At 38.7% G+C, this 24,015-nt stretch overlaps 1 protein-coding gene across 3 annotated transcripts in view; it reads left to right on the forward strand.

Annotated features, from left to right (window-relative positions):
- LOC145671108 (putative ATP-dependent RNA helicase DDX23) overlaps nt 1–24,015 on the forward strand; it is a 112,014-nt gene that overhangs the window by 28,172 nt on the left and 59,827 nt on the right. Inside the window, exons 1-2 of one of the 3 annotated variants that reach the window (XM_081739889.1) lie at nt 14,681–15,000; nt 22,771–22,838. The exons of 1 other annotated variant lie outside the window; for it this stretch is intronic. In XM_081739889.1, the coding sequence (XP_081596015.1) occupies nt 22,772–22,838 (67 nt within the window). In that variant the 5' untranslated portion in view covers nt 14,681–15,000; nt 22,771. Of the gene's footprint in view, nt 1–14,680; nt 15,001–22,770; nt 22,839–24,015 lie in introns of those variants that run through there. One more of the 3 variants, XM_081739891.1, reaches the window with a different exon arrangement.

Here is a 24,015-nt window from a genome sequence, read left to right on the forward strand (position 1 = left end):
ATGTCCCTATGCAGACACAAGTGAAAGACGTCTTGATAAAAATCGGCAAGAAATACCGTAAAGGGGAGATTTTTTTCGATTACTTTTCCAATATCTCGCACCGTTTGCAAGGTTTCAGCCTATTTCCGGTTTGGGCTTTTATTTATCTACATTTATAACCATAAACACCGAGTAGAGACATCATGAACACCAGTTCCTATGCCTATTCGCTGTGAGCGCTGGCAGGTTTACAATGCTCATCAGACATCCTATTGTAAAAGCTCAAGTAAATGTGGCTACTGAGCTGGTCCCCATAATACCCGGACTTGTAACAACTTGCAATTGCCCCCAAAATGCGCCACTTGTAATGAGCAGTATCCGGCCTGGACCGTCATCGTCGGAGAGGGGGTGGAGATGAGAGGGTGGCTTCATTCTTCATTCATCTATCACCCCTCAACCGCACATTATTGCATGCCCTCTCAGCCGCGAATACCGCTACCGGACTTGCGGGTGGTTGGTGGAAGTAGGGAAACGGAAGGTCTAGTGGACGTCTTTCTCCAATTGGGGAGGACGTGCACCCACCTGACGTGCTTTTGTGCTCCACCAGTGTTTGTGTTGTGTTTTAGGAAATTTTTAAAAAAGCAAAAAAAAAAAAATAATAATAATAATAATAAATAAATAAATAAATAAAATTGAAAAGCACAAAAAATCCACACCTTTTGTTTTGATTTCTGAGCTGGTGGGGGTCTGTCTTTTAGTTAGCCAGGTTCTTCTTTTCGTTTCACTTCTTCCTTTTCCGGGGCCACGCGTTCTTGTCGACGGGAATGGTTTGTTGCACTCCCATTCCCCTTGACCGCGTCGGCCCCACGCGGATCCTACGCTTGTGCGCGTGCCAAGAAGAAAATGAAATCTTTGAGTTTTACGTCCCACGGTTATGCCGGTTAGGCTAAAGGAGACGGTGATGATGAGTAATGAATGATATGGTGGAATGAAGAAAGTGGGAGGAAACGGGAGAACCCCCTAGAAAACCCACGCACACGGTGTTTGTCCACCACAAAGTTCACTTGGCGGGGGCTGGGATCGAACCCGGGACCCCTAGCACCGGCGTGCCAAGAGGATTGCCAGGGAGTAGCGTTAGTTCTCCCCGCTAGCGCCCTAGTGTGATGTTCACACCATGTTTTCTCTTTATAAATGTTCATTCAAAACACTTCTTCTTATGGGAACTAAAACTATAAAAACGGGTTCTGGCTCACCCTCACGTAAAAGGCACAAACCCAACGCGAATGATAGAAGTACTCCTGTAGCGACACTGTGGAAAAAACAAGTATCGCGGCTCCTGTAGTCTGATTTCTTGTGGTTAAGGATAAAGACGCTGATAGTGCCAGTTCTGACACAAATTGTCCGAGTAATATTAAGGGCTTATCCCCCTTTGTTCTTCATCAAGTTATCATCTATCAGGCGGGACAGATTAAGGACATCAAGAAATTGCGGAATGGCACTTTATTAGTAGAAACGTTCGACTAGAAGCAAACCGCGAAGCTACTACAATTAACTAGTATTGGCCCAGTAAACGTAACAGTAGAGCCTCATCTTCTACTGAATGTATCTCGAGGGATGATTTCGTGTTGGGACCTTTTCAATGCCACTGAGGAGGAGATTAAATCCGAGTTAGCTGACCAACATGTTATCGACGTAGCTCGCATTAAGAGTACGAAGTCAGGTGAACTAATAGCTACCCAGTCTCTGATTCTTTTAGTTTGCCCACGCTTCCGGAATACGTCAAGGCTGGTTATTACCGCTTGAAAGTCCGTCCTATATTCCTAGTTCCCTGCACTCAATCCTGTTTCAAATGTCAGCATTTCGGGCCCAACAACACATCGTGTAATGCGAGTGCTGCTATTTGTGCTAATTGTGGCCAGGGTAGTCATGGTGCGGAACCCTCACAGCGACCAAGCCCTTTTGTGTAAATCGTAAGGGTGAGCATTCTGCTTGGTCTCGGGACTGTCCAGCCTTTCAACGAGAGAAACGTATCCGGGAACTTATGGTGGTCGAGAAGATATTTGCTGCTGACGCTAAGCGCCGTTTAAAAGAGAGCATTCCACCTTCGCTTTCTGCGCCGTATGCTGCTGTTGCAGCTGCTTCTCGCAAATCCGTGGCAACCCAGACTTCCGACGTTTCCACGCAAACCGAGCTTGTCCCTGAGACTCGTTCTTCTCCAAAGACCCCAGTTGCATCAGCAAGCGAACCGGTGAAACCTGCACGTGTTTCTGTCAGTGGTAGTATTCGGCGTACTCCAGCCCTTCGCCGATCACCTTATATTGCTGGCCTTAAACTTAGCCAACATATCCACGGACTTAACGATACGGTTCTCTCTCCAAAGAGACCGAACTCTACCCCAGTTCGCAAGCACCTGCAGCTTCCCTAAAAGCTGACATGATGGAAGACGAACTGATGGACACGGAGTGGACTGTGCTTGGTCCCCGTGGGAAGGTTCGCTTCAAAAGTTGATCTCTTCCACAATGGCGCTTCTGCAATGGAACCTTAATGGCTTCAGTAGTCACCTTGAGGACTTGAAACAACTTTTTTTCAACCACTCACCTATAGTTGTCTGCTTGCAGGAAACACATTTTAAGCCTACCCAGTCCTCCCTCCTTTCTGGGTACACTATATACTGATGTGATGGACCAGATGCTGGTCGCGCTGCTAGCGACGTGGCCGTATGTATCTCCGATTCTCTTTATTCTCGGTAGACTCACATAATTTCCAGTCTGCAAGCAGTTGCGGTGCGAGTATCCTTTCCTCACCCGCTTACCGTTAGTTCCTTATACATTCCTCGCTCTGAGGCATTTATAGCCACCGATCTGCTACAGCTCTTCCACCAGCTCGAGCCGCCAGTTGTTGGCGATCTTAATGCTTATCACCGTGTCTGGGGCTCTGTCCGTACCGACGACCGTAGCAATCAGGTAAGAGAATGCCTTGAAGAAAGCGGCTTGCTCATCCTTAATGATGACAGCCCTACTCATTTTTCCACTGCACAAGACACCTATTCTTGCCTTGACCTCTATATGTGCAGTGCTGGCCTGTTGCCTTCATTGTCATGCAGACTGCATCCCGATCTTTGTAGCAGTGATCACTTTCCGGTGTTTGTTGACGGTCTTCCTATTGCGCCTCGTTTTCGTCTCCAACGCTTCAATCTGAAGCGCGCTGACTGGAATAACTTCCGTGAGCTCAGTGAGTTTTATTGTAATGATGACCTCCCTGCAGCTGCTGTGGCAGAGGCTTTCGAGCAGACTGTTCTTCATGCTGCTTATAGTTCCATTCCAGAATGCGGTGGCGACGTTTCCCACCGGCGTGTTCCATGGTGGTCTACGGACATCCGTGAGACTATCCTGGCTCGTCGGCGCTCATTTGTAAATTTTAATTACCATTCCACTGACGAAAACCTGCACCACTTCCGCATTATGCATGCTCGCGCTCGTCGTCTTATCAAACTCTTGAAGCGCCAAAGCTAGAAAGATTATGTTTCGTCACTCAGTAGTCGCACCCTACTGTCTACTGTGTGGCGTCGGGTTCGCTCTTTAAATGGCCATGCTTGTTCTCTTGCTGTATCAGTTTTATCCATAGATGGTGTCCTAGAGACTAACCCCTCCGAGATCGCTAACATATTGGGCCATCTCTGAGTCTACCCACTACCCACGAGAGTTTGCTCATTCCCGCCCTCGGCTCGGAACCCATTAAACTTCCATATCGCCAACAACGAGGATTATAATGCCCCTTTCTCCCTCGTAGAGTCCGATTCTGCTCTCCGTGAATCGTCCAATACGGCTCCAGGGCTTGACCGTATTTCGTACGGTATGCTGCGTAACCTCACCCGCGAGATTCAGTTTGCCTTGCTGCAGTTGTATAATCGCCTTTGGGTAGAGGAGCTCTTTCCTCCTGCTTGGTGTGAGGCCCTGGTTCTTCCGATCTTGACACCAGGGAAAGCCGCAACTAGCCCCCCTGCGTCTGTAAGCTGTTTGAGCGTATGGTCAATAAGCGCTTGGTCTGGTATTTGGAATCGAACTCACTTTTGAGAAACCGTCAAAGTGTATTTCGTTGTTTCCGATCCACTACTGACAATCTCGCTTATCTCGAGGGTCAAATTCAGAATGCCTTTCTAAATAGAGAACATCTCGTTGCTATATTTTTTATCTAGAGAAGGCGTATGACACCACATGGCGTTACGGTATCTTGAAACAATTATATGATTGGGGTCTTCGTGGCCATCTAGCTCACTTTCTTCAAAATTTCCTTGCTGAGCGATATTTTAGAATGCGTGTGGGATCTAGTCTTTCAGAGCGGTTTCTTCAAGAAAATGGTGTTCCACAAGGCAGTGTTCTTAGTGACACGTTGTTTTCTGTTGCCGTCAACAGTGTTCTTTCCCAGATCCAGACTCCTGTGTCTGGTCTGCTTTATGTTGACGATCTCGTCATTTTCTGTCGCTCCTGCCACCTTCGCGGAATTACTCGACAGCTTCAACTGACTTAATCGTCTTGTTCGCTGGTCGAATGAGGCGGGATTTCGCTTCTCTACCGAGAAATTCCAGTGTGTTCACTTCTACCGGCAGCACCCGTGCATTGTTGACCCAGGCTTGTACCTCGATGGCACACGTTTGTCCTTCGTTGATAGAGTCCGTTTCTTGGGTCTGGTCTGATCGTCGCTTGTCGTGAGCACCGCATATTCGCAATCTTAGGTACTCTTGTCGTCGAGCTCTGAATCTCCTTCGTGTCCTTTCCCACCGCACATGGGGTGCTGATCGTGCTGTTCTTCTTCGCTTGTACCGTAGTCTAATTCGGTCCAAGTTAGACTACGGCTATGTTGCCTATGGGTCTGCTCGTTATTCTCTGCTCCGACATCTTGATACAGTGAATTACCTGGGTATCCGACTAGCTACTGGCGCGTATCGTACTAGTCCCGTCGATAGCCTTTATGTTCAAGCCAAAGAACCATCGTTAGTCTATCGTCACGAGATGCTTCTCCTCAATTATTGTGCACGTGTGCGTTGTATTCCTGACCACCCTTGTCAACCTTATCTCCATGGTGGTCCCATTTACGATCGTTATGCTGCACATCCTCGTGCTACATACCCTTGGTACATCCGTGCGTGTGAGAGCTTTCCGCTGACGATTTCTTGTAGCCTTCTCTGTCGTTGCTTCAACCTTGTGCTCTACCACCATGGCTGCTTTGTCCTTCCGGACATGATTTAAGTCTGTAATTTCATTCAAAACAGAACACTAGTTCCCACATGTTCCAACAGGAGTTTGCAGCACGGTTAGGACGGTACCCCAAATTTAATGTGTTTTATAGGGACGGTTCTAAGGACGGAAATTCTTTTGGCTGTGCTTTCGTCACCGACGAGGGCAGCTCAGAGTTCCAATTGCATCGCCTACGTTCAGCTTTTACTGCGGAATTAACTGCTATTACGCTTGCCTTGGACCATGCTCTCACGCTTCCGTTACGTCGTGTGTTCGTTTACACCGATTCTCAGAGCACGGTTCTGAGTTTACAGAATGTCTTTAGTAAACACGCTCTTGTTCAAGACATTCTTGTGAGATGCCATCACTTACATCAACAGGGTTGTGTTGTCGTTGTCTGCTGGGTACCGGGTCATGTCGGCATTCGGGGAAACGAACGTGCTGACACAGCTGCCAAGAATGCTACCTAGCTCCGATCTTTGCCGTCATTTCTCCAGCTTGATGCGCACTCACTGGCAAGCAGTTTGGGACCATGAATATGACAACAAACTTCCCACAGTTAAGCCAATTCTCGGGGATTGGCGAACGTTTTCACGCCTCAGTCGTAGAGATGAAGTGCTCCTGTCACGTATGCGTATCGGACACTCTCATCTAACGCATAGGTATCTGCTGCGTGGTACGGACCGTCCGTATTGTGAAGTATGCATTGTCCCCCTAAGTATTCAACACATTCTTGTTGAATGTTCTGAGTACTCAGATCTCAGAGAACGTTACAAACTGCTTTGTCTTCTTACCCGTGCCTTGGGGGATGCCAGTGATATAGTTAGCCGGGTACTTGCGTTCATTCATGCTTCTGGGATTGCTCACGTTCTCTGAGCTCTTTTAGTTTCTTGTTGCTGTTTTATTGCTGCTAAATTTTTATATTTTCTCACGTTTTATTATATTCTATATATTGCTATTGTTATGTATTTTATCTTATTTATTCTTTTATTCTATACTTTTGCTTTTCTTATCATTTAGCAGCGACTTTTGTTCATTGAACTATCATCGTTTTAGCTTGTTCTTCTTTCATTTTTAGTTCTGAGCAATCACGTTAATTGTGACGGGGACATATAGCCCTGATGCTGACGTCCCCATTAATCCTCCATTCATTCATACATTCATTACAAGTGTAAGGCAAAGCCGGGACCTATTCAAGACCATCCTGAACTCGTCGTTCCTTTGCGACCACCGACACAAGTTCAAACCACTCCTCATAGGATTGACACTCTTGTTTCATTAGACCAGCTATTAACGTTTCTTACACTAGCTCTGCAAAATATTCATCCTTTCATTAGGCCTCATATCCTACAACAAATCATTATAGCAGCAAAAACCACCTTCCATGTCAATTTTACTGCAACTTATTCCGGTAATACTGTCCATTTCCATAAATCCCATGCTACTACTCTCGATTAAGATCATGGCGTTAACTTTTCTCTTTCTCAACATCCGATCATTTCAAAAAAAAAAAAAAAAAAAAAAAAAAAAAAAAATTGAACAACTTCTTCTTGAGGAGCATGTCACAGTCTTCTTGCTTAATGAAACATTTCTTACAAGCTTTCGCTCTTGTCGTTTACCACGATATACCATGCTCCATTCTGCAAATTCTCTACCTACACTTCGAGCTAATGGGGGAGTGGCCATAGGGATTTCTTTTCATATCCCATATCGCCAGCATCAGTATGCTGCAGCAGCTGTTCCCGAATACCTGATTGCCACTGTTTATTTCAAAAATATCATAATCACATTGGCAACTATATATATAAGACCAAACCATCCATTACCTGAGCAGTTCGTGCAATATATCTCCAACAGTTTCAATAGATATATTATTATGGCTGACTTTAATATGCATTGCCGCAGCGATGGTGACTTGACCATTTTTTTTTTAACTTTATAACTACTCACACTACTGGAATCATTCTCAATCTTCCGCAAGCTACACGCCCCATGTCAAACACCAAGCCTGATATAGTCATCGCCTCAACAAACCTTGTCTCACATTGCAATGTCGAAATCCTTGATCTTCTGGGCAGCGATCATGCACCCACCAAGCTAGTCTATAAACCATATTTAGCTACAACTAGTTCTTCGTTACCATTGCGAGTGAGCTTGCGTTATGATAGAGCTAAATGGGATCAATATCACACACATATTTCAGACCTCACCAGTCATCTAACAGAACCCACCACAATTATCAAACATAATTATCTTACATAATTTATTCTATGTGATTCATATATTACATGATATAATGAATACAAAATATTACTGACACACTAAAACTTGCAAAAATTCGTGAAAATCTTTCTTAAAATAATCCATTTCATTTACGTTTCGTATAAGAGAGCCTTGCTTTGTCTACAATTTTATTTTAGCCCAAAAATTTCAATATCAAATTATATATGTTATCTATGTATAAATACAATTCAATATCAAAAATAAAATAGAAGTTACCTACGAAATGAAAGTACTTTCAACCAGCAGTAGTATTAATCAGCTATAATAGTGGCATAAAATAAAAAATAATAAATAAATAAATAATGGCTATAGAATAACGACGTCATGCAGAAAACTGTCTCTGCACTAAGAAGAAGAGAAAATGAATTGAGTCCTTGAAAGCCTTAAATTATTCAACAAAGTTAATATGAAATCATATTATAGTCTATATGAGGAGAGAAAGACGTGCTCAATTCCAGACATGAAATTTGGTGTTGATACTTGCTTTATCTTAAACAAAACTGTCGACACTTAGCCTGAGCAATGTCCAACATTTGTAGGTTACTGAGAGACATAAATTCCAATTTAGGAAAATCTACTTGCATTATTTTCTTTTAAATAAGCAAAAAACATGTGAAAACAAGTGGATCACTTTCATTCGTAGAAGTATTATATGTATGGTAGTTGAATTGACTACCAAAACTAGTACAAAAGAACGGAGAATTCACAGGAAAGGTAGTTATTAACCTTCGAATTTTCTGTTTATCACAGTCGGTATTTAACAGAAATACATGGACATATGAAGTCGCAAGTTATTCTTTTAGCGTAAACTGAGATAGTTATATCCATGAATAAGGACATTTAAAGAAGTTACAACATCTCTCGTTCAATTCTTCTGACTATTTCCATTTCTTGCAAATGCCTCTCATTAAGATTATTTAATTCTTTGTGTGAACTAGCAGTCTTTGTTGATTTTGTCCGGTTATGTAGATCTGCTTTTGATGGGCAATTAATAGAGGAACGCTTATATGCTTGGTGATCATTATTTAGTTGTTGCTTTTTAGGTACAGTTCTTGAAGTAATTTTTCTGCTCACACGGTGTTGTTTCTCTGAAATTGATATTCTTGCACTACTTATTCCTGTTTGTATAGAATTCTCTTCAACTGCTTGCTGTTTATCCCCCAGTGGATTCTTCTGTTCCAAATCCTTAGTATTCTCGTCTATCTTTTGTTTGGAAGAAGTCTTTTTCTTACTGAAATACTTCAAAGCAATAAATTGCCTCACATATTCACTATACGCTTGTTGTCTCATTTTCCTTTCCCGTTGTAACTTTACAGACTCAAGATCAGGACCTAACTTCCCCATTATAGGATTAGGCGGAGTGTCTTTGAGAGTGTAAGCGACATACGATTTAGATCGATCCTTATATTTCGTTGAGCCACTATCACAGTAACTAGTTTGGTTTTGCTTGTTATTCTGAGATAACCTACCGGAACATGCTCCAACTGACTCTGTTCGCTGACTACTACACCTAGAGGAACACAAGTTGTATGTTGATGACAATGAACCGACATTGAGAGTTGTCAAGGACTGGCAATCCAAACTGAGTTCTGTAAAGTTCTGGTCCAAATTAGACAATGCAGTGTCGTCTTCTAATTTAACTTGTGAATTGCGACTAGAGTTTGTTCGAGCATCAGAATTAACAGATCTGTCAGTCAAGTTGTTGGTCGAGTTAACGGAATGTTCGTTCTTGACTTTGGAAACGTATTTATATCTTCCCAGATACGAATCACGGTTTTCCATTTCACCTTCTGGTTTTGGTCTAACTATTGTCTTTCCATAATATTTAAAGTTGTGCCTTTTCATTAATGATGTACAAGAAAATGACGTGATTTTCACTGCACCACACATTTTGCAACGTTTTTTACCATCCTCATCTGCGATACAAGAATCATTTGTGATATTAACTGCACTGTTTATTGTAGATTTTGGTAAAACTTTTATATATTGGATTTGATTCGATTTACACTCACCAACTGAACTGATTTCAATATTTTTCCGCTCCAAATTTCCTTTGTGCTGAGCTCCCTTAGCTACTGAGTTTGTTGAAGTGTTTTTCCGGTTTATGTAAGTGGTAAGCAAATTGATTGAAACACCGCATTCCTTTGTAAATTTCCTTTGCAGTAAATGATCAGTAGGTACTTTTGAATATTTTTTACAATTTGCACTTAGCTTACGCTTTTGTACATGTTTCTTTCCAGACCTTTTCCTGGATTTTTTGACAGGTACTAAAACTTCACCACTATAAAATGGAACAGTCACAAGTTCCACGGAGTCTCTTTTATGTAAATTATTACTAATTTTTTCTGCCTTTTGTGGTTCATCTAGCAATGAATCTACTGAATTCACGCCCTCTTCTCTTTTCACAGAATTATTTGGTTCACATTTTTCAAGTGAGTCTGTAGAATAATTATCCTCATCTGAAGATCCTTCCATAAGTTAAGTTGTTTTTAAATTCAAAAATACTTAATATGACTATGTTGTTTCACCACAGATTTTCCCAGTGATCACAAATATATTAGGTAAAAACTATAAGAAAGATAAAAAATACATATATTAACTCACAGACGTATAAATGATAGACTCTCCATTCTTTCTTTCATAACCTCAATTGAAATTTTATGTGTTCAGGTCCAGATCTACGTCCCAGTCATCTCTACCACTAATAATATATGAAGGTTATGCATTTTGCAAATGAGAATATCTAATATAACAGAGTCGTAAGCTTTTTGATATCAATACTAGTTGCCAGAAGGCCAATGCCTGGTATAAAATGCATAATGAAAATCAAATATTACTGACGCTAATGCATTGTTGGTCGAAACATTTGTCCTCAACCCAGTTATGTTATTAGGAAGGAGCTGATGGTATTCTATGAACCAATTTAAACGGTTGAGAATTAGGTATTCAAAAATTTTATGCGCACACGGAAGTAAGACAATAGGATGGATGTTCTCTGCTGATCCAATATGGGTTTTGGTTTTTGGTACCGTTATAATTAATACATTTTCCATTCTTTAGGAATCATGCTAGTGTTCCATATATGATTGAAGTATTGTAAAGAATTTTTAATCCAGAATGCGATAAGTTTTTGTAGTGGCTACAGGTAACTATCTATGCCTGGAGCAATGAACTTTGTAATACTTTAAGAACAGTTTTCAGTCCACATACTGAAAAATCATATTATAGATCAGGGTTTTGATTACTAAGAAGTTGTCATTGAACAGAAAGTCGAGAATTATTAACATATGGAGGTGATACGGAATGATGGAAATCGTCGACTCATTTCAAGTCTCGAAGATAAATGGATATATCCTGGTGATATGTGCTTTTTTTGGTTTCCAACGTGGACAGAGTTTACGGACAGGTACTGGAGCAAGAGAGATGCAGAAGTCATGCCAACTCCGGCGCTTGATAGTATTGATTATTTTTCTAGTTTGGGCTTTTTCAGAGCAATAGGAAAGGAAGTTTTCCCGTGGTGAACTTTGAAGAAAAAGGCGAAATGCCTGTTGAGTAAGACATTGTTGACAAGAATGAGTCTACCACACAGGTTTTTAGCTAGTAGCAGAACGTTTCTTACTACAGTAATTGGTTTTAAAAGAGAAGTCCTTAAGTAGTTAATTGAGAAACAGTAGCCTTAATAAAGGGGAGTATTATTGAACAGGAACAATACATTGTATCAGAGGTTGAGTGAGAAATTTGTTCCTCAAGAAAAGTATGATACTAATTCCAATTTATTTTGTACTGATGTGTTGTAATTTGGAGTTGAATCCTAAGTGTGTGAGAGAGTACATCCATGTAAGCGTGGAAACAAATGTGTAGTAAAAAATAATTAAACAATGATCACTATCGCAAAAAGTGATAAACGCTCGTATGTATGCCATTCCGTGTCAAGGAAGAAACGATTTTGTGATAGCGTTAAATCTGGAGCACTATTACCAGTAGAAGAGATTCTTGTAGGATATTCATTACTTAGGAGAAGATAAGAAGTGTTTGCTAATAATGTAAAGAAGGTTTACCCTGTCATATCAGTACGGTTTGAATCCCAGATTGTACTATGAACATTTAGATCGCTGCTTATACGTATAATCTATATTTAAATTGTTATGAAAAGCTGTTCCCAATATAGGAAGTCTGAGTGTATAGATGGTATATAGATATTATATAGATATTAAGAAATTTAATTTATCCACGATAACTCCAAGCATTTGAACATTACATAAGCTAGAAGGATGATGGATATTTAATGCACTACGAGGAAGGCTATGTTTGATAAAAATCACAATATTCCCGTAACTGTCACATCTAAATTGATTAAGCACTGTATAATTTTTGAGTTGTAGTGGTGCTTTAGCTTTAGGGTTCAAGTTTATTGTAATCAAATCGGAAGAGAAGGTTTGAATTAAGTGATAAAGTTGATACATTTTTTTTCATAAACGCTGGCAGTAAAATTGCAATATTATGAATCGTTGATATTGTTGCTGCTCCACGCTAGTTGATATCAAATGAAGAATAGAGTGGATAATAAAGTTTTAAGATGTGTACCGTATTTATTTTCCAGAGAGTCGTCAGAGAAAGTAGACAAACATTTCCTGAATGTATCCTTGCACTTCTGTTTAGATCGAATAGGACTATCATTGTATCCCGAACTTCATGAATTATTAAGAGAAGAATGAGGGAAAGTTGATGAAGAATAGGATGGATCGGACGATAACTTCTGGCCCTTATTAAATATTGAGGCTCTTTCAATCTGATCTTTATTTTTATGTGTGGAATGTCGATTATTCTTCCTTTTAATTAATTGTGAATCGTCCTGTTGCGACAATTGACTAGTAGGACTGAACGGAGATGAAGGTGATTGAGAATAACTTAAAGTAGAATGTCGATGTTTATTATCTGTGTCAGATGCAGATTAGTTGCGAAGAGGAGAAGAAACAGAGATAAAAGTAACATTTATGCTCCGTCGTTTCTTCCCTGGAAGCATTTTTGCCGATCCCAAACGTTTCAGCATTATTGCCAATTTGATGTCGAGAACATAATCCAAACAACCCCTGCGGGGCTTCTAACCCGTTCCTACTACTACTACTACTACTACTACATTAGCTGTGGATCTATATAGTACAAGGGCAAACGTACTACTACTACTACATTTGCTGTGGATCTATATAGTACAAGGGCAAACTTATTTTAATGAAAGAAGTTTAATGAAAATTTTAAAACAATGATCGTTAAAACACTTTTTGACTATTATTTTTAATCTTATTTTAACGAAAGAAGTGTTATAAACATTTTTAAAAGTAGTAAAAAAAACTGTTCGTAGGCAGGATTCGAACCCTCGCCAAAATCATTTTTGTTATTAGCATGTTACGCTAGACCACTCGGCCACCAGAGCCGACAACAATTTTCGTTTATTTTGTGCTATATGTAGATCATGTCTTGTGATATCGCATCTGTATCGACCAATCAGATCAGAGAATATGCTGAAACGTTTGGGATCCGCAAATATGCTCCCTGGAAGAGTATCTGGTACTAGATTTATTGAAGTATCCTCTGTAGACATAGGTGTAGAAGACACCATGGTAGCATAAGAGGAATGATAGAAATTCTTGGATGTCAAAACAGTCTTTAGTTTTATTGACTGAAAAATGATATGGGGCAGAATTCCCCATGATTGGATACAATTTTGCAGGCTTCGTTGAATGATATTTTATTAAGAGCCATTAATCTCATATTTTTTTTTTTTGGTTCTCTCTCCGGTCATTCTTTACTATCAGTAAGATGATCAAGACCATAATTTATCCAATTAATAGTTTTAGTACGGCAAGTACGTGTCTCTTATCTATGTGAAGCACCTTTACAAAGAATTTTGTTTAATCTATAATTACGTTTGACATGCCCGACATCTAAAATAGCAAAAAAAATAAATAAAATAAATAAATAAATAAATAAAATAAATAAATAAATAAATAAAAATAATATTATGTAAGATATAATAAATAATAATAAATAAATAATAATAATATTATTGGCGGATTGTATATATGTAAGTAGAAACAAAAACACCGAATGTGATAAAGTTTAACTTCCTGTGGAACAATTTTAGAACTGAATGTAAGAATGACAGTTTTGGTTGGTTTAAGTTCGATATTAGAGTCTTTTCTATAAATTCTCCGAGCAGAAATGACCTGCATGTCACATTTAATATAAGTTAATATATCATACATAGTTATATGAACATCGACATCTCGGAAAACACTAGTGGAATATATTAAATACAGTTACACCTGAAATGTTGGTGAATACGTGGCGTGAAGTGGAACATCGTCTCGATGTGTGCAGGGCCACCAATGGATCCCTCGTTGAAGTCTACCAATATTAAACAAAACTTGAAAGAATTCTCTTTCATGATATGTACTCATTGATGTAAATTTTCATTCATTTTCCAATTAAATTTATACTTAAAACTAGGGAGTTCTTTTTCAAATACCCTGTATATATATATATATATATATATATATATATATATATATATATATATATATATATATATATATATACCACGAGATAAATAGATATAGACATAGATATACCAACATGAGGAGGAAGAAATATAAATACTAACTGTATATATTACACGAGGTCCTTCACATGTAGACTCTGAAGGGAACCGCAGTGTGGAAAAACTTGGGAAAGGCTGCTATAGAGAATCTCACTGGTTTTGACGAAATGGGCTCCATAAAAAAAAGTTGTACTGTTGAAATATGTACTATTTGGAACATCGAAACGGAGTAGAAAAATGGGTTGGTGATAGTGTTATCTTGAGATCAGTACAACGAAACGGGAAACAAATAAAAGACTGATAAAGTTTACGGGAAAAAGGGGGAAGTTCGTCAGTGACCGTCTTTAAGTATACATCGTATTATCGTAATGCTGTATAGAGGAAGTGGGTTAAGTGGAACTTTCTTCACATATACGCTACACTTACATCTCTCTTGTTTGTACAGCTACTTGTTCTTACATATATTTCTTTTACACTTTCTCCTTTTTTCATTACACATTTCTAATTTTTAGTGTTGTGTGGAGACTTATAATAAATTGACAGTCCTTTTTCCTGATTGTGACTTTTAATTGGGTTTTATGTTCATCCTTAAGACGACCAAACCTACGCTCTCCTTACACGCGAAAAATTTTGTTTTCATTTTAAAAAATCTTTGTTAATTTTAAAAAATCCTTGGGAGGTATAAATATATATAAAACACATTCTGCATTTATAACCTACATGAATTATGTTCGAGGCACATCGCTCATATAAGGTTAGCGGTTCTTGGAAGCGAAGAAGAAGAAGAAGAAAGTTTACAAATTGAAAGCCAGTGGAACGCAAAGGAAACGTTCTAGAACATTTGCGTGAATTATCGTTGTATTTTGTGAGACAACTATAAAACTTCGAGAATACTTTGAAATAAACGTAAGTAGAACAGTATTTAGTAAAGTAGTTTTCAGAAGGAACCTAAGTGGTGAAATATGTGTGTACAATATATATCTTTTTTATCTAAATGTTAGGATTCCTGTGACTTCATAAATTTTACTTAAAAAAAAATATTAATATTTACTAATCAATGTGTTCACAATGTTGATGTAACTTCGAAGAGATAGCAGATTAAAACTACTGTTAACAACGAGTTCGTTAAATACTTACTTGCCAATTAAATACTAGTGCAAGGCGGTATTTGTGGTTTTCAATTGCTATTATTGTCAGTCGGTAAACAGCTTCTGGTTTAGTTTGGACCGGCTAAAAAGTAAAGATTTACAGGAGACCACATAAGAAGGTTCTAGATTACTGGTCCCCCATGTAGGTTAGTAGCTGGGTTAGTTTCTTTCTGTACTAAAGTATCCATTTAATTTGCACAGTATTGCCGAGCGAGCGTTAGCGAGTGAAGGTGGGTTAGAGCTCCGCAGGGCACGTTGTTTTCTGTTTTTATTACTGCTCAATGGGAAGGGGGACCAGTAATCTAGAACCTTGCTGACGACATACCTTGAACAACAGTAATAATCTAGAAAAACGTAGCTACTATATACATAATTACCACACAATTTTGAGTTAAATTCCGTTAAGCCTCACCTACATACGGTAAACCGAATACAACGTAATCTAAGCTCGAGTAATTGCGTCTGACCTAATATGTATTTTACAAGCTACCGGTGGTTAACGGAATTCATGCCTAATTTTCTAATATTCTGTACCAAGAACGGCATACTAAATCACATATCAGCTGGAACCGAATGCAAACTGTAAACTCAAGAACCTCGACTGGAATCGAGGATTTCCGCGCGGGTGACATTTTTTTTTAATGTGAATTTTAGACTGTAAAGTTCGTAGTTGAAATTTTTTAGAAACCTATACGTGCTTCATTTTGGATGACATTTAGTATCTCTCCCAAATCCGGGCCATGGTGGCTCAGTGGTACAGTCCCGTGTTCAAACCCTTCTCCCGCCAAGTGAACTTTGTTGGGAGAAACACCGTGTGCGTGGGTTTTCTCAAGGTTCTACCGTTTCCACCCACTTTCTCCACTCCACCATTTCATTCATTTCTCATCATCACCGTCTCCTTAAGCCTAGCCGGCATTAGCGTGGGACGTAAAACTCATTTCATTTTTCCCAAATCCATTGACGGCTCCGGAGCCGGTACTGTGACTTAAAGTGAGCCATTGTTGACGACCTCGTTTATTGTATACCCACCGTCACTAACGCGCCTGTTTTCTACTGACGCAGCCCCTTCCAAATATCGTGCTCCCTGCTTCGCTTCTGCCCTGATTCGAGTTCTATGCACTGTGGTTTTTATGCCGTACGCCCACACTGTCCCCATAGAATGACTACCTCATAGTTAGAAATGATGAATCGTAGTCACTTCTAAGTGATTTGGGAGAGAAACTAGATAATGTCCTTAATTTTCTATATGTATCTGTATAGTCCTACGTATGATTTTCCTGCCGATTGAGGAACTTGTGTTCCATTTTCTGGAGATAAGTCTTTCCAAAGAGACATAAAATCGCTCATTTTTATACGTTTAACGACAGACTATAATATGCTTGAATTACGAGAACGTGAGGTTGCTTGTAGCAATGGTCGAAAAGTTTTCTTCTGGGCAGGGTTCTAGAACACTGTTCCGGCTACTAACACGCCGTCACTCGCTCTGGGTCGCTCGGCATTGCTATGTGATTTGAGTATTATGCTTTCATAAAGAAACGAAGCAACCTGGCTACTAATCCAGTTTCACCCATATGTGCGGACCAGCATTCTAGAACCGTCCCTTGCTTTTGATCTAGACTCCATAATAATGCAAGCCTAATTTTTTTGAATGAGGGTTTGGCAACTCGTCCAAACTGAAGCTGTAATGAGAGTAAATCCGGCGCACATGAACTCTTCTCGGTAATCGCAACCGGCTGTCCAACATCAAAAACACGTACGCTAACCATGTAGCTACGAGGGAACTCTACAAATGCAGTTTGATACATGAGTCTACCTTTATTTTGGCTTTAAATTATCTAGGTGCGAGATTTGTATTTCCAGTCACCTTGCCGTCCGAGTTTTTTTTTTTTTTATTATTTTTTATTTATTTAAGTCCTGGTTTGTAAGATAAAACTTGCTAAGATATGAAGGGTATATATGCGTCTTCAACGTGCACTAAATATGTAGCCAATATGATTTCGGATCTGTGTTGTACCTGTACGTCACAAAGTGCGGAAGAATTTTGCAGGATAGGAAAGCTAAATAGTCAAGCTTTTTTTTTATGTTTGTTTAAATATGGTTCTTAGTTCCACCTCATTTTTTCTAAGGACAACAGAAATCAAACTATATTAAAATTTAAGTATATATAGAGAGAGACCTTATTTTTGTACCACGGAAATATCCTATTATTATTGTATCATTTCGATCAGCTCTCTGATGTTAGCCTTCATCACATCCACGTGCAGCATCAAAAGAACTGATTAATCATCAAGTTTAGCAGAAATATAGTGATGACTAAGACCACAGAGCTGATCGAAATGATACACTAATATTAGATTATCTTCTGGATAATGTTTAGTTTCTTCTCCAAATCACTTGGTAGTGATTATGGTTCATTATGTGTAACTGTAATGAGTATAAATACAGTACACATATGGCATAATAACTTCAGCCCATAAAACACGAACCAACTTATGCTAGATGGCCACTTAAAAAAAAGCACGAATGCTATCTTACAGTCATTGCAGGAGCGCAGCAGAGGGTCCATAGGGAGCAAGCGCGTCAGTGACGGTGGGTATACACAAACGAAGTGGCTTACAACAGGTCACTATAAATCATAATATCGGCTCCCGAGCCATCAATGGATTTGTATGTCTCCGTAATACAAAGACAGGTCTATAGACACTTAATGGTCAGTAGGGAAGAGTTCTTGAGAGACTGCTATGCTGCTCGCCAAACTAGTGATGAGCGCACTACGCTCCGCGACTCTATAGACACACTCTTGTTAGCAGAAGTAGAAACTCTAGGGATTACAAAGGCCGCGATTGTTCAGTGGTATTAGTGTGTTCATCTCTGGTGCATTGGGGGTTCTTGGTTCGATCCCACCTTGAGCCAAGTGAGCTTTGTGAAGGACAAACACCGTGTGCGTGGGTTTTGTCGGGGATCTCCCGTTTCCTACCACTTTCTTCATTCCACCATTTCATTCATTTCTCATCATCACCTTTCCCCTTTAGCCTACCCGGCATAACTGTCGGACGTAAAACTTTCATTCGTTTCATTTTATTTTTCGAGAGATTACAGCACGACCTTGTAGGGGGAAGGGGATGAAAATAATACTGAGGAAATCCTGATAAACACATTGAGCATGGTCGAAGTTAAGCACTGAGGAAAATTTCGTAGTTTCTGGGGGTAACCCCTTAAAACCATCACTAGTTCACGCAACTTTTGAAAATAGAAAATAGAAAATCTAATATCGCAATGTGACCTGAAGTATTATTAACTTCTGACCAAGTATGTGTGCTCGACCGGGGATTACGTATATTGGGAATACTTGTTAAACATCCTGCTATCAAAAGTAAACTTGGTTGTTTAAACAAAGCTATAGCAGGTTTCAAATTGTGTACCTCGAAACGAGTACCTATTGCATATTTCAACATAGAATATTGTTTGCATTCCTTTATACGGCCTATATATGTGTGATGCAATCTGTCTTGAAAAGTGAATAATCATCGTTCATTTTTATTACTATTAGGTTCTTTGTTTTCACTGTTCTCAATACATTATTTTACTCTTAGTAACATTGAAGAGTGTGTTCACTTTTATTTTTGTTTGCAAAACGAGGCAACTAAACAGAAAAAGACAATGTGACATGAATAGCATACCCGAATGGCTATCTGATAAAAGACCTTAATGTATTAAAATAATCGGACATTTGGCGCCACCCTCTTTTAGAACGAAAGAAAGCCCAGACAGCGATTGGAAAACGGATTATCTCGTTTAAAACGGACAGCTCTCAACACGATTATAAAGCAAGAAAAAAAAGCAATTAAAAGTTAGGGTTTTACTGTAAAATTCTAAAGCTTAATACTCGTAGTTGTAGGAGAGATTTGTTTCAGATGTATAATAGGTTATGTGAGTGATAGTTGCTTCTGAAATCTTCGCAATAAGTATTAATACTGGAATAGACCTATCCTGCAATTTTTTTTTTTTTTTTTTTTTAAAGTATGACTTGGCTACACTACTTGGAATCTGGTAGAAAGGAGAAGTTTGGTCACTAGGTCTACCAAAAATCTTCTTAACTGTAGTAGTATTTATCCTATAGCTTCAAGTAGTTGATACTATATAACAGCGTTTCCCAACCGGTGTGCCGCGAGGAAATCGAAACAAAATTATTAATTCTATAGCAACCAAATTGCAAGACATAGGAAAAAATGTATATTTTTGTATTTCACATTACTATGAATTTCTAGCATGAAAAAAAAATACTGTAATTGTAATATAATATTCTACATCTATTACTGTGTAGCAGACAGTATTTCGGCTCGTACACATTTCCACGGTTAGCTGCTATGTTACGCTTCAATTGAGAGTCATACTAACACTGACAAATGGAAGCTCTTGTACGGTACGCGTCAAATGAATGTTCGTAGAACACTCATTCGCACGTGAATGACAGAACAACACTTTGTTGAACAGCTTTGTTTTCACTTCGACGCATCGCAAGCTGTGTGATTGCAATAATATGCACCGGTTTTGGTTAAAACAGCAAAGTTAAAAGTGCAAGACATTTGTTTGTTCGTTCGTTATTTAGTGATCTTCGTTCTTAGTGAAAGGTTGGATACAGTTTTCGAAAAAGAAAGCGTATTTTTAAAAATCTGAGTCGTATATTTCATTGCAATTGTTTTCTATTTTAAAATTAGAATAAAAATTAAGCATAATACATTAGCATAGGGGAAAACTAGGGTTCGAGCTTTCATCTCTGTGAGAAAGAAATCAGTAATCACAGAAAAAAATACCATGGTATTTTATATTTGCAAATAATAATAATAATAATAATGAGTGTGCCGCGAAAATTTAAGTTACCTGTAGTGTGCCGCAAGTTGGAAAAGGTTGGGAAACGCTGCTATATAATAAAATTTCGTTGAATAAATCTCTAGTAAGTATAAATTTTAGTGTTTCATAACTGTGTTCATTCTTTATGCAAAGAGGGGAAAAATACTCAACGAGACAGGAATTTAAACCTATGTTTCCGGATTACCGTAACGATTCGTAAACCACTACTTCATACGTTTTTTCACTTGTGATGTCGGTGCTCAGCCATTCAGACCACGTGGATTTATATATTCACATTCATGACATTCAAATATTTATGCATGGAATTTTAGTACTCTGCGATTTACATAATATTTTGAAAAGTGTTAATGAATTATATAGCCTACTGAGAATGTAATTTTATACACATTAGAAAAGTAGATCAACAATTTCAGATGCAGATAACCAAGCTCTTTTGTGGCTGAAGGATCAATACTCTTTCTACTGAGAGAGCCTTTTTCGATTCCAGGGATCCAATTTAAAAAGAAAAAAATAAAGTTTAGAAGAAAGCATTTATGTCACTTCATTCGTGTAAAGTTAGCAATAAGTGAACCATTTTCATTACGACTTTATCAAGTTCTTAGTTTGTTGAATGGCGTGCTGTTATAGTTTTTTTCTTTCTTTTGATTGACTGACGTACATAGAGTGATTTCTTAGTACTAGCTCGGCGCAAACTACGTCGTTTGGGGATCTGCACATCATCAAGTATGATTTGAGACTCGTATAATCGCTTGTGATGAAAATTTGATACTCGATGACAATCGTAAATCTTCAACACAGTGGTCGCATGGAGAGTAAAAGTGGATGCGTACACCCAAATCAAGCATATACAGTACCTGAGGAAGACAATGGCGAGAGTATAGTGGAATCAAAATAGTTTCATTCATTACAGCTTGCTAGCAGTGCACAGTATACTGTTGACACAGTTACTGTCAACAGCTGATAGCGTACATCAAAAATTGTTGTTCCCGCAGCCAGAATTGGTGAATCGAAAAGATATACTTTTTCTCCATGATAAAACCTTACGTTACCCTCCAGATAGAGAAGTTAAAATTCGAGATTCTGCCTCATCCTCCATACTTCCGAGACTTGTCCCCTGCTGATTCCATTTCTTTAAACATTTTGATGCCTTCTTCGTACATAAAAACTTCGTCAACCAGGAAGCTCTCGAAATAGCCTTTAACACTATGAAGATCGGAAATTTTCACCTCGGGAAAGCACTAAGCAGTCTTTGAATCGCTCATTTTATTAATAACGAATCGTGTTACATTTTATAGTATTCTTTCTGCCTCCAGTCACATATTCTTCAGGTAAAACTGGGACTCAGCAGTAATTTTATTCATTTTTCTATTCGGCCTACTTAACATTGTGCGGTTCAAAATCACCAGATTACTTGAAGGTATAGGCAAAAAAACTACAAACAGTAATAATAATAGCATAAGTTTTCAGATGATTTTGCTAGAACTGAATTTCTAATTTAATCTATTACAAATAAAGTCATATAATTATACTAATCGTTAATTAGAAATGTCGCTCAAAAGTAATTACTGAAACAAACACTGGAATATGTTAAACGTTTCACAGAGGCTCTAGAGTTCCATCAGACTTTGTTATCTTCAATTATTTTTTTTAAATTCCTTCTAATGCTTCGTTGAAAAATAAGCAAAGAAGTTATGGAATCTAGTTTTTACTCAGATCCTATGGAATCTCCTAAATTGCAAGTGTGATGATAGATTCCGAATTGTGGGTGCTATGAAGATGATAATTTCCAAGTGATTCTCGAATAAAAAAAATCCAGAAGATGAGGCTAAAAGATGGAAACGAAATACAGTGCGAGATTTTGGTCTGAGTCAGGGAGAGTATATAAGATAAACAAGAATGATTGAAAAGCGGCAAAAGACGAATAATGTGAACCCACGCCAAGCGTTATGCATGAAGCAAGACTTTATAACAATGATTCTAACTCGATAGAATTCAGGCCATTTGCTTTTGCGTCGTTGAACCTCTGGATTCGTTAAGATGTTCAAGATTGATTTGACTGTAAGCGATTTCAAAAGCTTGTAAATCTCTTTGAGTTTAACGTCCCACGATTATGCCTGTTAGGCTAAGTAAGATGATGATTAAAGCAAATGAATGATGATAAAAGAAATGGTGGAATGAGAAAGTGGGAGTACCCCGAGAAAACCCACGAGCACGATGTTGTCCACCACAAACTTACTTGGTCTGGGATCGAACCAGGGACCCCACGCACCAGAGGTAAGTGCTCTACCACAGCCACTAGGCCTCCTTCAAAATGTGTTAACTACCGGTTAATAAAATAATAAGTGACTTTATGGTTTGTCAAGTATCTAGAAAATAGTGAGTAGTTACGAATGGCTAACTAATTACGAACTACTTAAGTTTTATATACCTTCCGACTACAAAAGATAAAAGTCCTGTCCCAGCGATAGTTTTATACGAGAGACTGAGTGCGACAGACTCGATAAAATGTGTTCTAATCTGTACCACTTGTCTTAAATGGTTTATGTTATGTTCAAATGAAGTGTCGTTTCCCTATTTATTGCTCTTTACATATTTAATGAGACTGTGTATGTTTTTATCCCCCATGTATTGTTTTCTAATCATTTCGTATCTTCAGAATGGACCGGATTAGATCAGAAGCGTCAGCAACATATTCATCTCAATCTTCCAGAGATATTAACAAAGGTAATGGAAATCACATTTTATACTTCTTGATTTCGATTTTATTTATTGTTACGTGGTTATAGCAATCTTTTTCTTTCTCCTTTTTTTTTTTTTTTTCGCGTACAGAAAATGCTTCGAATATTGGCTAAATGACAGGAGATAAATACGTTAAATACCAGAAGAATAAAATCGTACGTGTAGAATTCATTTATGTCAGAAATTTAGGGTGAAATGATGCTGTGTAATTTTTTTCTCTGAATTGAATGGTGTGCCATCGTTTCTTTTTAGCCTGTTGGTTCATACAGTGAATTATTTTTTTTATAACAGTGTTTATGAGCAGTGATAATAGTCACAATAGCAATCAAAGAAAATGCTTCGTACTCACCGCAATGATTATATAAAGTAAGGAGCGTTTTCGAGTATCACGGTTTTTATCGTCAGCTTCTGTACACCTGAAAAAGGTTAAGGAATCACGTGTGAAAAAAATGAAGGGATAGAAAGATAATTCGAGGCAACTACATAACTTCACGTCACAGAACACTATGGCAAATGAACCATGATTGATCACTGTAAAGCTAGTCACTGTTGTTATTCTTCTTTCTGTGGCCCCGCGTGGCGTAGTCGCTAGCGCTCTCGCCCTTGGTGAGAGCGGTCCCGGGTTCGATTCCTGATGGGGAACTCGGTCGAAAAAGTGTAAAAGCTTTTTCAGGCCAGCCATCCTGAATGAGGTTTTCTTGAGTTCTCCTCATTCACACCAGGCAAATGCCGGGATGGTGCTTACAGGTCCCAGCCCGCTTCCTTCCTTTCCCAATCCTTTCGTCCTTCCCTTTCCTCAGATAGTGTGATCGCCGAGGGACGTCATCCCTCATACGTGACTGGCTAACATGGCATTAGATGCTGAAAGCCCAGAAATCTAAATCCTAGTTCCTAGTTCTTCTTCCTTTTCAAACAGCTGCAGTATGTAGTAAAAAGATGGCTCCATATCGGATTAATTTCACCTTTTTCCCTGATTGAGTGCACTAATACGGTATGGAGCGATTTTTTTTCTTTCTTCATACTGCTGCTATTTGGAAAGGAAGAAAAACAACAACAGTTTACAGTGAGTAGCTTTACTGTGATCTGTGATGTTCATTTGCCATACGGTTTATGATTTATTTATTTGCTCATCAGGAAACAACAAACATAAGTCCAATAACAA

This window comes from Thermobia domestica, chromosome 15 (genome assembly GCF_964235325.1).
Source record: "Thermobia domestica chromosome 15, izTheDome1.hap1.1, whole genome shotgun sequence".
NCBI classification, from domain to species: Eukaryota; Metazoa; Arthropoda; class Insecta; order Zygentoma; family Lepismatidae; genus Thermobia; species Thermobia domestica.